Source organism: Numida meleagris, chromosome 9 (genome assembly GCF_002078875.1).
Source record: "Numida meleagris isolate 19003 breed g44 Domestic line chromosome 9, NumMel1.0, whole genome shotgun sequence".
Taxonomy (NCBI): Eukaryota; Metazoa; Chordata; class Aves; order Galliformes; family Numididae; genus Numida; species Numida meleagris.
Genome location: NC_034417.1, coordinates 16,129,923 through 16,143,795, shown reverse-complemented (window position 1 = coordinate 16,143,795; position 13,873 = coordinate 16,129,923). Strand labels below are relative to the sequence as shown.

General features: G+C 43.9%; 1 protein-coding gene and 2 long non-coding RNA genes across 3 annotated transcripts in view; 1 reads left to right on the top strand and 2 right to left on the bottom strand.

Annotated features, from left to right (window-relative positions):
- Positions 1 to 13,873, top strand: part of LOC110403682 — a 135,366-nt gene that overhangs the window by 79,622 nt on the left and 41,871 nt on the right. The window contains exons 4-5 of the long non-coding RNA XR_002441792.1: positions 7,114 to 7,165; positions 7,942 to 8,197. This is a non-coding gene — a long non-coding RNA (uncharacterized LOC110403682). The remainder of the gene's footprint in view (positions 1 to 7,113; positions 7,166 to 7,941; positions 8,198 to 13,873) is intronic.
- ARRDC4 (arrestin domain containing 4) lies at positions 156 to 9,489 on the bottom strand. The gene is made up of 8 exons (XM_021407243.1): positions 9,006 to 9,489; positions 7,585 to 7,651; positions 7,155 to 7,302; positions 5,377 to 5,479; positions 4,429 to 4,685; positions 3,701 to 3,863; positions 3,001 to 3,155; positions 156 to 2,853 (listed from the first exon to the last, which is right to left on the bottom strand). The coding sequence occupies exons 1-8, from the start codon at positions 9,472 to 9,474 to the stop codon at positions 2,797 to 2,799; spliced, it is 1,419 nt and encodes a 472-aa protein (XP_021262918.1). The 5' UTR covers positions 9,475 to 9,489; the 3' UTR covers positions 156 to 2,796.
- Positions 11,139 to 13,873, bottom strand: part of LOC110403681 — a 113,418-nt gene continuing 110,683 nt past the window's right edge. Inside the window, exon 6 of the long non-coding RNA XR_002441791.1 lies at positions 11,139 to 13,496. This is a non-coding gene — a long non-coding RNA (uncharacterized LOC110403681). The remainder of the gene's footprint in view (positions 13,497 to 13,873) is intronic.

Sequence of the window (13,873 nt, the reverse complement as noted above, 5' to 3'; positions counted from 1 at the left end):
TCAGTGCTGCAAACACAGACCTGCAGTACCTTCTCTGCCCTTGTCTGGAAGAGGACATCATTTATTACTTGCTTAACACAAAACATATTTCTAAGACGATTAAAAGATGACAGTTTTTCATCTTACAGATATTGAAACCAACAGGAACAGCGCTCTGTGAGTTTTATACTTTTATTAACAAAAAAAGAACCCATAGGGCTCATATTAGTACAAAATACAATCACGTTCCTGGATGTTAAAGTTTAACAGCATTTTTTTTTTTTTTAATTTAGTCTCTCTTCAACTGTTTCACAGTTAAGTTATCAAAACAAACCCCTGCGTATTGAACTTATTGTGCAAACATTATTTAAGGACCAATTTCTGCACTAAGCCCAGTGTCCGAGAGCAGAACTTGATCTTGTTTTCAACCCTCCTTTGAAGGAGCACGTGTGCTTCCTTAGAAACACATTTTAGTAGTTTGTTTTTTTGCAGCAAACAATCTAAGGCCACAGTTTATCTGCAAATAATGAAGAACAACTCACAGAAGGAAAAAAACAACAACAAGAAAGCACATCTTTACCCTTCATCTTTTGTTTGCCTGACCGTGTTTATACCAATGAAATAGCTGGATACCACACATCACCTATCAGGAAGTAAAAAAAGAAAAAAAAGCACGTAATCTTCTTAAATATAGTATTTTGAATTGTTAACATGCAAATTAATACACAGCCACAGTATTTTTCAAGTAACCGCAATGGTATCTGTTTAAGGAAATTATGCTTGTTCCCTTTCCAGGTGATATGTAAAAGAAAATCCTGCACTGAGTGTATGGGCACGCCACCACTGACATAAAAGGCATGAGAGCTCCATGTTGAGACTTAAGACAAGAGATACTCATTTTGAGAATGTCCTTTCTGAAACATGCACTCAAAGTTTGGTTAAAGCCGCATTTGCCATAGATGACAATACTGCAATTTGCCAATGAAAAATGTAACTGCAGTTTAGAAACATGAATCTTCATCAGCATGTCTTGTACAGTGATGTAAGAGTGACTTGAGGTGAAGTGCTAGAAATCAGACAATGTAAGGAAGTCATACTAAAAGAAGACTAAAAATACATATCCGTATATGCTTGTAGAAAAATCCCTGCTTCTTGAATGAAGACAGATTTCATAGAAAACATTTAAACTTCTTTAAACTGCAGTTATTGATGAAATGAAAAGAAACTCAATTGCTATTCTCGTAGTTATCAGAGAGTACAATGTTTTAACCGCACGAAGCACCGCGTTTTATCCCAAAACCGTTCTGTAAGACATATGGAGTAGTTCTAGCAGTTCAAGATTCCCTGTAGTTTAAAGACTTGACTGTAAACATGCACATTGAGAATGCTGTGTTTCTGCCCCGTTAAGTCATCTGTTCATGGTGGATTACTTATTCCAACTGATGCTTGGCAGGAAGCAAACATTCTACTTTAAATGAAGGCAGCAAAGGGCCAAGTAATATGATGTGCCTTCATTGTTAGCAGCAAAAACTCACTGTTCTACATGACCTGAGGAAGAAAACATTAAAATATTGCACAAAAACAAAATTAGACAACAAAAACAAACAAGGAAACACTAACAAAAAATAGGATGGATAGCAAGTGACTAGTGCAGCCCCTGACAACAGATCTCTAGACAAAATGCAGGAGTAATGAGAAGCATTGTGCCATTACCAGAGGATTTTGCTCCTCCGGCGCCTGCTTCCACTTCGATTATATGCTATATCTATTTGGGGTATATTTAAGCTTCTCTCTATGCTTTCCATCTCATTCACTAACCACAGAAACTGTTCAGGGTCCCTTCTGGAACCTTGAAGTATCCTGGAGCTTAAACAAGACTCTTTTTTTGGTCTCAGATCTGACCGTAAGTACATTTCCAGAACAGAGGTAGGCTTATAAAGGCTTCCAAATAAATAAGTATTGTCCGTTTTGTGAAGTATACCTACTGCTGGCAAAAGGATCTGCCCTTGCCATGCTTCCCCTTATCATGCTACCCATAGGCGTAAGATGCAGAAAAAGAACAACACGGTAGAAAAGGCTAGAATAATTCCCTTAAGAAATCCCTTGAAAGAAAGCATAGTGCATAAGCTCGTATCAAAGTTCAGTTTTCTTTTACATACTCTTATCTTTCATTCAGTAAATGGTTGTCTTCATAATATTGCATAATAGCTATTTTGTCATCCGTGACACCTTTAGAATCAGTATAAATTATTAAACAGTACCACTTGGCAGGCTCTCATGAAATGAAAAGTTAAGCTAGAGTGAAGACTTTGCTCCACATTTTAGTAGTGTTCCATTCCTGGATGCAGACAGAAGCCCCTTGAACACTGGGACATCTTTTGGAAAAACTTTCTGACCCCACATTCTGTTCTGCTACCCATGTTCTACTAAGCAAGTTCCCAACATCATCCTTACTTAAATTCTTCCAGAGTGTTCCATACAAAGTATACACTGTGTTCTCTTCAGAAGATCCTCACATCTCCACCGTGTACTTTATGCAATACATCCACTTATTTTAAAAAAAGCATTTAGTATTTTCCAGTACTTCTCATGTACCCCAAGCATAGCTGCTTCCACAAGATCTTCTGTGCAGGCTGATCCAGCAGATTCTCTTCCATCACCAGACATTCTCATACCTTCCTCTCCATTTGCTTTTGCCTTTTTTGTACACAAACCGAAGTTGTGAAAAAGAAAATCGTCTCCTTTTTAGCTGCACCATCAGCTGAAGCAGCAGAAGGATAAGACATTCAACACAATGATCCTCATTACAAGCCCTCTTCAAGGCATTAATGAAACAGGCTGAAATTCTTCTACATCAGTTGGATGTGGATCAACCTACAGGGAGAAGGAGGTCAATAATTACTGCGTATAGGTCTTGCATCCCAATACTTTCCCTCCCCCATTTGACAACAAATACACTTAAAAATTCAGCAGATGCTCTTCTAGCTGGTTTTTTTGAAGCTTTTTTTTTTTTTTTTTTACCTCTGAATAAAGAGGTGGAGGCTGAAACCGGAACTCTTGTATGTAAGCAAACACAGGACAACACAATTGTTCCTCGCAGTCAATTGGAGGTGGATAAGCAGGAACATGTCTGGAGAACTCTTCCTCAGACACTACATCAGCGTAATTTGGTGGTGCTGAAACACGAGAGATAATACTGTGAAATTCTGAAGTATTCTCTGGCAAGACAATATATGCATTACAGTATCCAAGACCATGAAGACTGTATATATTAAATATTGTACACTGTCAGATTTTATGAAGTGCACTATATTCATAAATGCTGCATCTGGAACCGTGGTCTTAGTATGCTTAAGTGGTTCCGCAGGCATGCTGCAGATGCTGTTAGAGCTACTCCAGCAACATATTGGTATTTTATGAAGGAACTTTTAGGTGCCTTAGTTCTAATTCTACTGCAAAAGTAGAATTCCTGCTATGATAGGTTAGTTACTTCAAGATTTAGTTGAAGTCAGCTAGAGGTGAAGGGACCCTTAAGGAAAGTTGGAGCTAGGGTATGCCCATCACTCCTTTTGGATTTTGAGTTAGATTTACATGCCTTACTACTCGTGAGTCATACTTCAGTGGTCTACATCCTTTATTGATCTAGTCCTTGTACTGCCACTACTATCTTTCTGTTACAAACAATATTATGTGGTACTGTAAAAAGTTCAATATAAATTACCTTCAGGGTGCTCTGGCAGGGTTAAGGCCAGCCAACTCATATCCATACTAAACTGGCTGGTAATGCTGGAGTTTCTGCTTGAAAAGCCAATACATGGAATAGTGCCAATCACTAGAGGCATTTCAATCATCAATTTCTTAGCACCAGGAATATGGATATACACCTATGCGACAACCCCCAAATAAGAGAAAAAGACATCATTAGATTCCATTGAATTACTGCTCCCAGAAGCTGCCATACTGCCTCTGTTGCAGATCATTTAAAATTAGCTTTCTTCATTCCAGATGTTTAACTAATACTCTGGCAGCTTTCATTATCTTTCAGTCATTTCCTTCCTTCTATACCTTGTCTCTAGATGACATTAAAAAAAAACAAACAAACAATCTTAAACAGGTTGACTTCCAGTCCTGCCTTCCCATTTCTGAAGAGAACAACTAGAAGAACCCACTCAGTGAGAAATACTGTTCCCTGATGACCTCTGCAAGTCTAGAACTAAGCTGTTGCTTCCCTCTGAAACATTTTCCTTATTACTCTTATCTTTCAGTTTCAGAATCTCCTCACAATTTTCAGTCTCTCACCTGCATATGATATTTATTGGCATTTATTGTTGCTCCCCAATTCAAAATTTAAGAACTGCTTGGTAAAGGAAATTCTTCTGTCCCCAAACTAATGTAGCTTTCAGCAGCTGTTACAAAATAGTTGCATTTGTAAAGAAAATCCATACTTACAGCTAATGTGTATTCTACTCGAATAATACAGCAGTCAAGTATAGAGGGGGATACAGGTGGGATTTTCAGAGTTTTCCCATTCCAGGTATCTGTGCTCCCAGAGGCAATATGGTTTCCTCGCACATTGGCAACCATCTGACGGAAAGTTTTTGTCTTCCCACTGGCCAGGTAAGTTTGTGTTTGGAAAATGGCAGCTTTTGGAACAATCAGGCGAGAAGAACAATTCTCGATTTCTGCATAGATTGGTATGGCTTCCCCTTCAAACCAGAAAAAGGTCAATGAACAATTTGTATATGCCAACTTTCTTTTAGGAATATCAAAGCTGTTTTGCAGCGTGTACATCACCCCACCGTAATAACGAGAACAATGCTTGCTAGTTTCCTTAAACTCGTTTCTTTACAGAGTGGTATCCATGCAGAATTCAAGCCACTTGCTGTATTTTATGCATAAACAATGATTCATTTTAAAACATTAAGCAAAACATGAACAAGCACCAAAAGCTTTATTTGCACCAGTCTTCCTTTTATGCAGTATTAATTGCATTCCAGAATGTTCCATTTCCTCAGTATATCCAATATTATCAAGATTAGAAAGAAGCTGCTAGAGCTCTTTCTTACAGAAGAGTAAACCTACACAAATGGGGCATGCAAAAACCCTATATGCCCAATGATGTACTTTATCCCCACTAAAAGCATCTTGCTCTTTATACCCAGATGTTCGTGGCTTTTCCGTTAAGTTTACAGGGCTTCCTTTCTACTTATATTCATTAGGGCTGAGTGACGGGTGGGGTGAGATGATATTTCTTAAACAAATCTATATAGATCTCAATTTACAACCCCCTAAACAGAGCTACTCCTTCAATTACGAAGTGTTGCCTTTACAGAGATGAAAAAATCTTATGAGATGTTTAATAGTCATATCCTGAAGGGTGAAGACAATTCCTCTTACCATTACAGTATCCCTTCCTCTCAATTTTGGCACTCAGAGACACTGGCCCAGAGGTGAAAAACCAACAGCCAACCATCTTCTCCTGACTTCTCAGAACAGGTGTCTACGAAACAGAGAGTTTTTTCCATTTTATTGCATAAAGTTATCAGTCACTTGCAGTTTAATGTCACGCATAAGAATCACTGAAATTAATTCTAAAATCCACTTGGATTTGAATCTTTGGACTACTCAATGGAAATGGTGTTTTGTCCACCATGTAAAATGGCAGCAAGTTTTGGCTATCTGAAGACAGGACTGTTCTAAAGCACCAGTCTGCATTTAGAAGGTATCAAATGCAGAAGACAGAGACTTAGTGTATTTGAAGCTAATGTTTTCAAAAAGATGGATTTAGTAAACTTTATAGATGCTCCTTTTAAAAAGTCTAAGGAAGTACTGCTGTATTTATGCCCTTGTACAAACCCAGTGCAGAAAAATGCAGAATTCATTCCATCTACAAACAATAGTTAAGCAGGTAAACTATTTTTATCTTTGTGTATCTAATAAGAAAGGACAAATGTACACACACTGAGCTAAGGTGATACATCTTCGTGACTTGTAGTCACACAAACCCCTAATACTTAACACTGTGACAAAAAAAAACCATCCAATTGTTCCAAAACTTTCCAATTTTTTTGGTGGATGCCTTGTAATCCACTATGAGCAGTGGCCACTGTATGACTCATTTTCCCCTCCTGTGCAATAGCCTGGTCAACTCCATACTATCTTTGCAGTATGTCTTCACACTGCTGATGTATGCAGATGAATGAAGGACTATGTTCTGCTTACAGATGTCACTGCCAAAACAATTCTATAAGTTCTTGCTCTGGAGAGATTAAAATGTAAGGACATAAAAGGAAGGGAAAAAAAAAAGTGCTAAAAACACCTCTTAGCTATGTTCATCATGATGAAATGTTAAAATTATCCTAAGGTTTTAAATCAAATAGAAATTACTCATTCATATTTAAATGAATAACCATTTAGATCCCGTTGCTATCATGAAAATGCAAGGTATAATTTTATATTATTTTCATAATATGGGCTGAGATAAAAGAATCCAGCTCATTAGCTTCTATCTTGCCTATTTTCTCATTACTTAATGCCTGATCTTTCTTATTACTCTACAGTATTTCTAGTGACTATTAGAAGCTCTGCTTTAATGTGGCCAAATCTGTCATAAGGAAATAACTGAAAAGATTTCTGAAGCAGCTGCGTGCACACACTTAATGTTAGAAAACGACATGCAGAATGGAAGGATACGTAACATAATGGCCAGACCATAAATGACAGCCTCGGCATGATTAATACTCTTCTATAATTACTGTTCCTCAACCTACTATTATTGAAGAGTTTAGGACACTGCAGCCCCGTGAATGTAGTCGCTCTGGTAAGAGTAACTACTTTATGCTTGTACATTATTATTATTAAGCCTTATTGATGCATTTGAAGCCTGCATAACTTTTTGGCAAGAGCACCTCTGCCAGCAGGGTTGTAATCAATGGTATTAAAAAAAAAAAAAAACCAACACAAAAACCCAACAACCATCTCTGTTTGCTATTCACACAACCTAAGATCATCTATTTATAGAGAAAAGCTTAGGGAGCTTATATGCTTTCAGAAGTCAGAAAATGGCTCTCTAGAATAACATGGAAATGGTTGTGGCTGGATGGAACATGATTTTTTTTCTTTTTATTTCTGCAGCTGGCCTTAAGGGAGGAAGGGGCAGCGGAGGACCCTCTTACCAATAAAGCTGGTGAGTTGACATCGATATGGCTGATGACCTGAAGCTCTGTCTGTACGCTTTGATCAGCTGCTGCGGGTCTTTCCAGAACTGCTTTCACATAGTACTGAATACTGCCATACTTCCCAGTGAAAGAGGTCACCAGAGGTCTGAAACAGTCAAAAATATTACCCTGGGTTTATAATTCAGTTCCAAACACGAACGCTTCCTGTGTATATAAACATAAACCAATTTACATCTTGTACTTTTAGGGCCTTAGGGAAGCTGTAACAAACAGGGCATGTCATCAACATGGTGGTTGATTAAGACAAACACATAAAGCTGACCTATCAGTTTGATATTAAAAAAACATGAGTCAAATTACATTGAGTTAATTTTCCACAACAAGCAGCGTCCAGCACAGTCCCTTCAGGTTGTGTTATTTAACTTACTCTTGTGGGAGTTGAAAGCTGAAGGGAAATTCATGTCTTCCATCTAAGAGAACTAAGCCTTCCTCACCTGCAGGATAAAAATGAATAGTATATTTTAGTTATTCCATAAATAGAAGTACAAAGCAGAGGCTTGTATGAATTATAAACACCCAGATGCAAGGGACTAGTAGGAGTTTTTATTGATCCCCATGGGTTCTGGATTGGAGCCCATATTTTATTTATTCTGTAGTGTGATTTCAATGAAAAAAAAAAAATCAAGGAAACACGGAGTCCTTGAGCTTCAGTTCAGGATGCTGGCCAACCAATCCAAAATGGCTTCTGGAAAGCATACAGCAGGTTTCTTTTCCTTTTTAACAGGACAGCGATTAAGGAAGTGATTATCCCTCTGTAATCGGCACCAGTGACACCACCTCAAGTGCAGCGCTCCGTTTTGGGCCCCTCACTTCAGGAAGAATACTGGACTGCATCCAGAGAAGAGCATCAAAGCTGGCCGAAGGGATTAGAAGACAAGACGTGAGGAACGGCTGAAGAAACCAGGGGCCGTTCAGTCTGCAGGAGGCTGAGGGGGAACCCCATCGCTCTCTACAGCTGCCTGAGAGGAGGGCACGGCAAGGTGGGTGTCGGTCTCTCAGGTGACAAAGTGATAGGACACGAGGAAGCAGCGTCAAGTTGCGCCTAGGCAGGTTGAGATTGGCTGTCAGGAAGAGTTCCTTCACGGAAAGGCGGTGAGGCGCTGGAACGGGGCGGTGGCGGAGTCCCCATCCCGGGAGGTGTTGATGAGGCGTGGAGGTGGCACCGAGGGACACGGGGCAGTGGTGGCCTCAAAGTGTCAGAGCTGGCGACCTTAAGGGTCTTCGCCAACCTCAGTGACTCCACAATTCTATGGCAGCAGCTAACCTACTTTTTCAGTTAACAAGCTACGTTCTGTGCTAAAAAGCTGCGATTTAAGGCCAGTATTAGCAAATACATTCCTATTCATATATGTAATCTTAATACAACTAGTGAGGGCCTACCGCCATAGAGCTTTCAAAGGCCTGACATCACTTTTCTGCAGATAAGCCCTTACACAACGAAACGCCGCGTCCCTGTAACTCAGTGCTGCCGCGGGTGGCTTCGCCGATGCAGCGGCGTTAGGAGCTCGCCCAGCCTCCGCACGGCGCTGCCCGCGGAGCACCGGGCGCCCGACGCCGGGCGTAAGCGGGGACCTGTCCGGGAAACCAACGTGAGGAACGGGGAACGAGGGCTGCGGGCGGTGCTCCCGGCCCGGCGCCCGCGTTGCCGCAGCGGACACGAGGCATCCCGGCGAGCGGTCGGGATGCGGCTGCAGCAGCCCCGCAACCGGGGCCACGCGGGGGGGTCCCCCCCGTCCCCCAAGGCGCGGCCCCGCAGCGCCGCCGGCCCCCCCCCGCTCCCCCGCTCACCTTCGGCCGCGCGCGGCAGCAGGCTCTGCCGGATGTCCAGGTAGCGCACCTCAGCCTCCCGCCGCGGCCCCGCCGCCGCCTCCGTTCCGCAGGCCCCCGCCGCGCCGACGGTTCCCGGCGCCTCGCTCCAGGCGACGCGGGCCCGGCCCGCCGCCTCCAGGCGCAGCCCGCGGAGCGGCAGCGGTCCCGCCAGCTCCAGCAGCACCTGGCCCGACACCGTGTCCCCGCTGCAGTAGCCGCCGCGCCGGGCCTCGTCCTGCAGCACCAGGGCCAGCGTCTTCACCTTCCCGCCGGCCCCGGGGCCCGGGCCCGGCCCGGCCGCCGCCATCGCTCCCCGGCTCCCGGGGTAGCCAGCGGCCGCCGTCGACGGTAGCTTTAAAACCCGCCCGTCTCCGCCAGCGCCCGCAGCGGAAAGTCCCGCCCCCGGGCCGCCTCTCATTGGCCGCCGCTCGGCCGCTCGCCCCGCCATTCGTCGCGGGTGACGCTCTTTTCCCGGCGGGCGCACGGCCGGAGTACGTCACGCTGCGTGATCGCCGCGGCGGAGCCAATCGGCTGGAGGCGGCCGCGCGTGGACAGCGCCCCGATTGGTGAGAAAATCGCAGCTGCCCGGACAGGGGACCAATGGCGGGGTACGGCCAGCACGTGTACAGCCCGTGGATAAACAGGCAGGCAGGGGGCGGAGCGAGCGGCGCGGGGGCGTGGCAAAGCCGAGAAGGGGGCGGGGCGCGGGGTCCCGAGGACTGAGGGGGCACGTGCGCAGGTGGGGCACGGCGCTGGGCCTGGGCCTGGGCCTTGCTGTTGTCCCGCCGCAGGCCTCGGTCCATGGAGCTGTCGTGGGCCTGGCTGCACGGCAGCCAAGAAGGGCTGTGGGGAGGCTGGGGCCCCTCGGTGGGCCTCGGTTCCTGTCTGTGGGCTGAGCTTCTCTCCACGGGCAGTGGGACTCACAGAGAATGGAAATGGGCGAGACAGCGTGGTGTAATGTGTCCCCCCCGTTTTCTGACCTAAAAGCTTAGGAAAACCTACAGCTGCTTAGCGGTAGATGCACGTACGCCAACGGGGGAGCAGGCCGGGCCCAGCAGCCGGGCAGCAGTGCGGCTCCGTGCCCCAGCTCCAAGGCCTGGCCACAGCCCGGCACCCCACAAACCCACATGCCCTCCTTGGCCGTCCGGTCACTGAGCGTAACGTTTTTGTGCGAGGCTTCCTGTTTCGTGGTTGCCCAACGCCTCTTGTTGAAGGAATGAGTTGCCCGCGTCTACGCTGGTGACAAAGAAGCTGCACTTCTGCCTGAGTCAGCTGTGTGCTTGGAACTTCCAGTGTCCTCTGCTTCCTGCGTTATTACATCCCTGGTGAGCACCAGCTCGGCACTTCCCCGCTGACTCAGGTAATTACTGGAATTACCAGAAAATGTCTTCCGTAGCCTGAGCCTCGGCCTTTAAATAACTAACATGGCAGCATCAGGGCTCCTTGCTATCCGTGGCATAACCTCTGTGGTATCCTGCCCCATGAAACAGACACTTATATTTAGAAGTATTTATGTGGTGATGAAGTTGTCCTTGCTGAGGGCCGCGTAGGCCTTCAGAGCACCTTTCATTGCTGCAGGTTGGCATTAATCAGTAACTGCGTGGGGAAAAGTAAGCAGCTTGCAGACAGAGTGAATTCACTGACTTTATCTGGAAGCATGGCTGCAAGTTCCCCAGCTTGCGGTGAAGGTGTAACTAAAGGAACTAACACCGTGATGACTGCGTACTGAAACGAATTTTAGGTATTTGTGTACCTCTATACTCTCTCAATTAGTTTTTAGAGAAACTACAAATGTCACATCACGTTTGGGATGTGCGGTTTATGAAATCTTACTATCTTTGTTATTTTGAGCTCACTTAAACTGAGGCTGCTTGAGTATCCAGTTCTACCTGCACTTCTTCCTTATACCCAGGCCGTCACATTAGCAAGGATCAGGTTAGTTTTGTAGCAAGCTAACAGAATGTGTTCAGGTAGGTTTGTATGTTGATTATTAGTTAAATTTGCTTGTATACAACATATGTGATTTCTTGCAACTAGTTTTGAAAATATGATGAATGTAAGGAAAAACACTGAAATCTCACATCTCTGTCTTCTTTCTCTATGTGATTTAGATCCTGCATAAAAATAATCAACTGCCTTATGGGTATTGTATGGCCATTAAACTTCTACTTCCTTTTACTTTTTTGCAAGTAGTAACGGGCTAGATAGGGAAAGGAATAAACATGGACACCTGTATATGAAACAATACATTATCCAGAATTAGAATTTAAAAACTTGAATGGTTTGAACAAGTAGGTCATTGAGGACACAGTACATAAGAATGCTCAGTCACAGTCAGATGTTATTGTTTCCCCTTTAATATACTTTTTTTTCAGAACAATTCAAAGACCAAAACTTCCTTGTTGAAATTATCATGGCATGACTATTTTTCATCTACCCAGAGAATAGTTTCTTTTGTGTGAGGCATTTCAGCTGACCAACAGAGTGAAGTTACAGCATGAATGATGGAAAGCACCATCGCTACTTCAGTATCTGATAAGCCAGAAGGAAGGAACAGAAGATGAACGCTCAGACAGCGTGTGTGTGTGTGACGGGATGCATGTGTGCGTACATGTGTGAAAGAGCAAGAGATATACTGAAGTACTTGATTATACTTTGTCACTTATTTTGCTGCTTTGTTCAGGACTATGTAAGAAACAGCTGTCTGAGCAAGCTAATTGACAAGTTTGCCTGTAAGAGTAAAGAATGCAGAAAGAAATGTCTAAACTGAGTGTACCCTATGATCAGCTATGATCAGCCCTAACAATGAAGCTGTGATCAGCTCCTCCCCTGAGGGTGAAGGACTAAACATCTTCTACAGCTGCTGGTAGCATCCTAGCTCTGATGGTTAATTGCCTCTTGGGGTCAGATCACTGAATTTAGATGGATGTGGCTGATTAAGTTTCTGGATATAACAATTTCACCCAATTAATCTCAGTACATGTTTGAAAATAGGCTATGAGGGCTTGAACTTGTCAGAAGAGGTTTGAAGGTATCACATAGATTTCAAGTCTCCACACAAAGGACACAAACCCATGTTCTGTAGAATATTCAAGATGAGAAGTGGTCTCAACAACAGTGACCTCTGCCAGGAAGGTCTCTGTTCTCTGGAGGTCAAAGCAGTGACTGGGAAGGAAATGAAAAACTTGCTAGAAGGAAGCTGAGAAACGCTCTTGAGTCATGCACCAGCACTAGGAGGTTATCAGTTAAACTTTTCTGATCATAATCAACAGTGTCAGAGTTTTAAGAGAGTGAATGTGAAGGAGGAGTATGAGAAGTGTTTATAAACACTGCTGCTAACAGCGAATTTACAAACTGGATTTGAGATTGCTGTACTGTAACATCCACTCAAGTGTCTTTCTTATCCAGTACCAAACACGGTAGACAAAACAGTGACTATACGGCTGTATATTTCAGTGGAAGAGCCATGAGATGTGCACTACTTGAACGAAAGTCTCACAAATGCAATTAACAACAGCTGTGTAAACAGTTGTATAAACTACATATACTGGCCCAGAACTCAAACATAGCATGTAATTTTCATACCGACATTATTTCTGCATGGCTGGGAGGATTTGTCTGTGTACCAGGACCTTTATCTGCAAATAGGCTCAACTATGCAATGTTTTCTACTGAAAGAAGGCATGATGGACTCCTAAGTTCCACAAGAGTTCTCAGAATGTAGGGCGTTTTTGCAGATATTCAGAAGTCCTCTTTCTGGATTTGTTCGTGGAGTCAGGACGGGGAAGGATGAGGGGCAGTTCCTTTCTTTTCCTGCTTCCTGTCCTTTTACCACTGAGTTCCTTTATCAGTGTTCTGCCAAAAATGCAGTCCTGGAATGGAGTGTGAATTCTCTGTGGCGCTCCCGGTCAGCACAGGAAGGTGACAACTGGGTATCAGTGACACTTGCTGTCACATACAGTCTTCTACTGCCTTTATTCTATTACTAGTAATTGAAAGGTCAGCCAAATTTTTCTTAGACAATTAAGTGACATTTACACATAGGAGACTGCAAAGAGCCGGAGATTCTTTTCCAAATGCTGCTGCAAACACAGTCTGATATGTCACCACTGCCAAGGTATGAACACCACTGAGCGTATATTTAAGAGCCATGCTGTACGTGGTACATGTAGAAAAGCAACTACTGCTGTACTGGCCCAGGTCTCTATCAAGGTGCAGATTTTATCTTGACAGGTGTTTCTTCATGCAGCTTTCAAACAAAGCACAATCCTCTGAAAGGCCAAAAGACCAATCTTAATACAAGATTATGTCTGGAAATGGAAAATCACAAGTGACAGCAGGACTGCCAAGGGTAGAGTATGTTGCACACCATTGGTGGCTGAGAACCCAACTGTCAAGGCTCCTGCACGGAGTGCTTGGATGTAGCTCCTCGCTATGATTACCTTCAGGAGGTGAGAGTGCATTTCATCCCTGTGTTAAGAGATGGGTAAGAGAAAAGAGTTGCGGGGAGGATTGTTTCATCCTTCAGCAGCAGTACAGTAGCAGCATGTCCCTCCCTCACTCCCAGACGAATGATCTGGGAGGTGGCTGGAGCAATGCCGCCGCAGGACGAGGATCCCCATACCAGTTCCGAGCCCAGTGTGTCAGGGCTGCAGTCCAGCATGTGAGAGATGGTGTTGTTTCATGCACTGGTAAAGAATACACTTGAACCATCTGTTGTTTGCTTAAATATTGTATAGTAGATCACACTGCCAGATCTGTTACATAAAAGTGATCTGAATCCAGCACTATTTGGGTGGCACAGGACTGTTTGAGGGTGGCTCTGAATGCTTACAACTACTACAGGC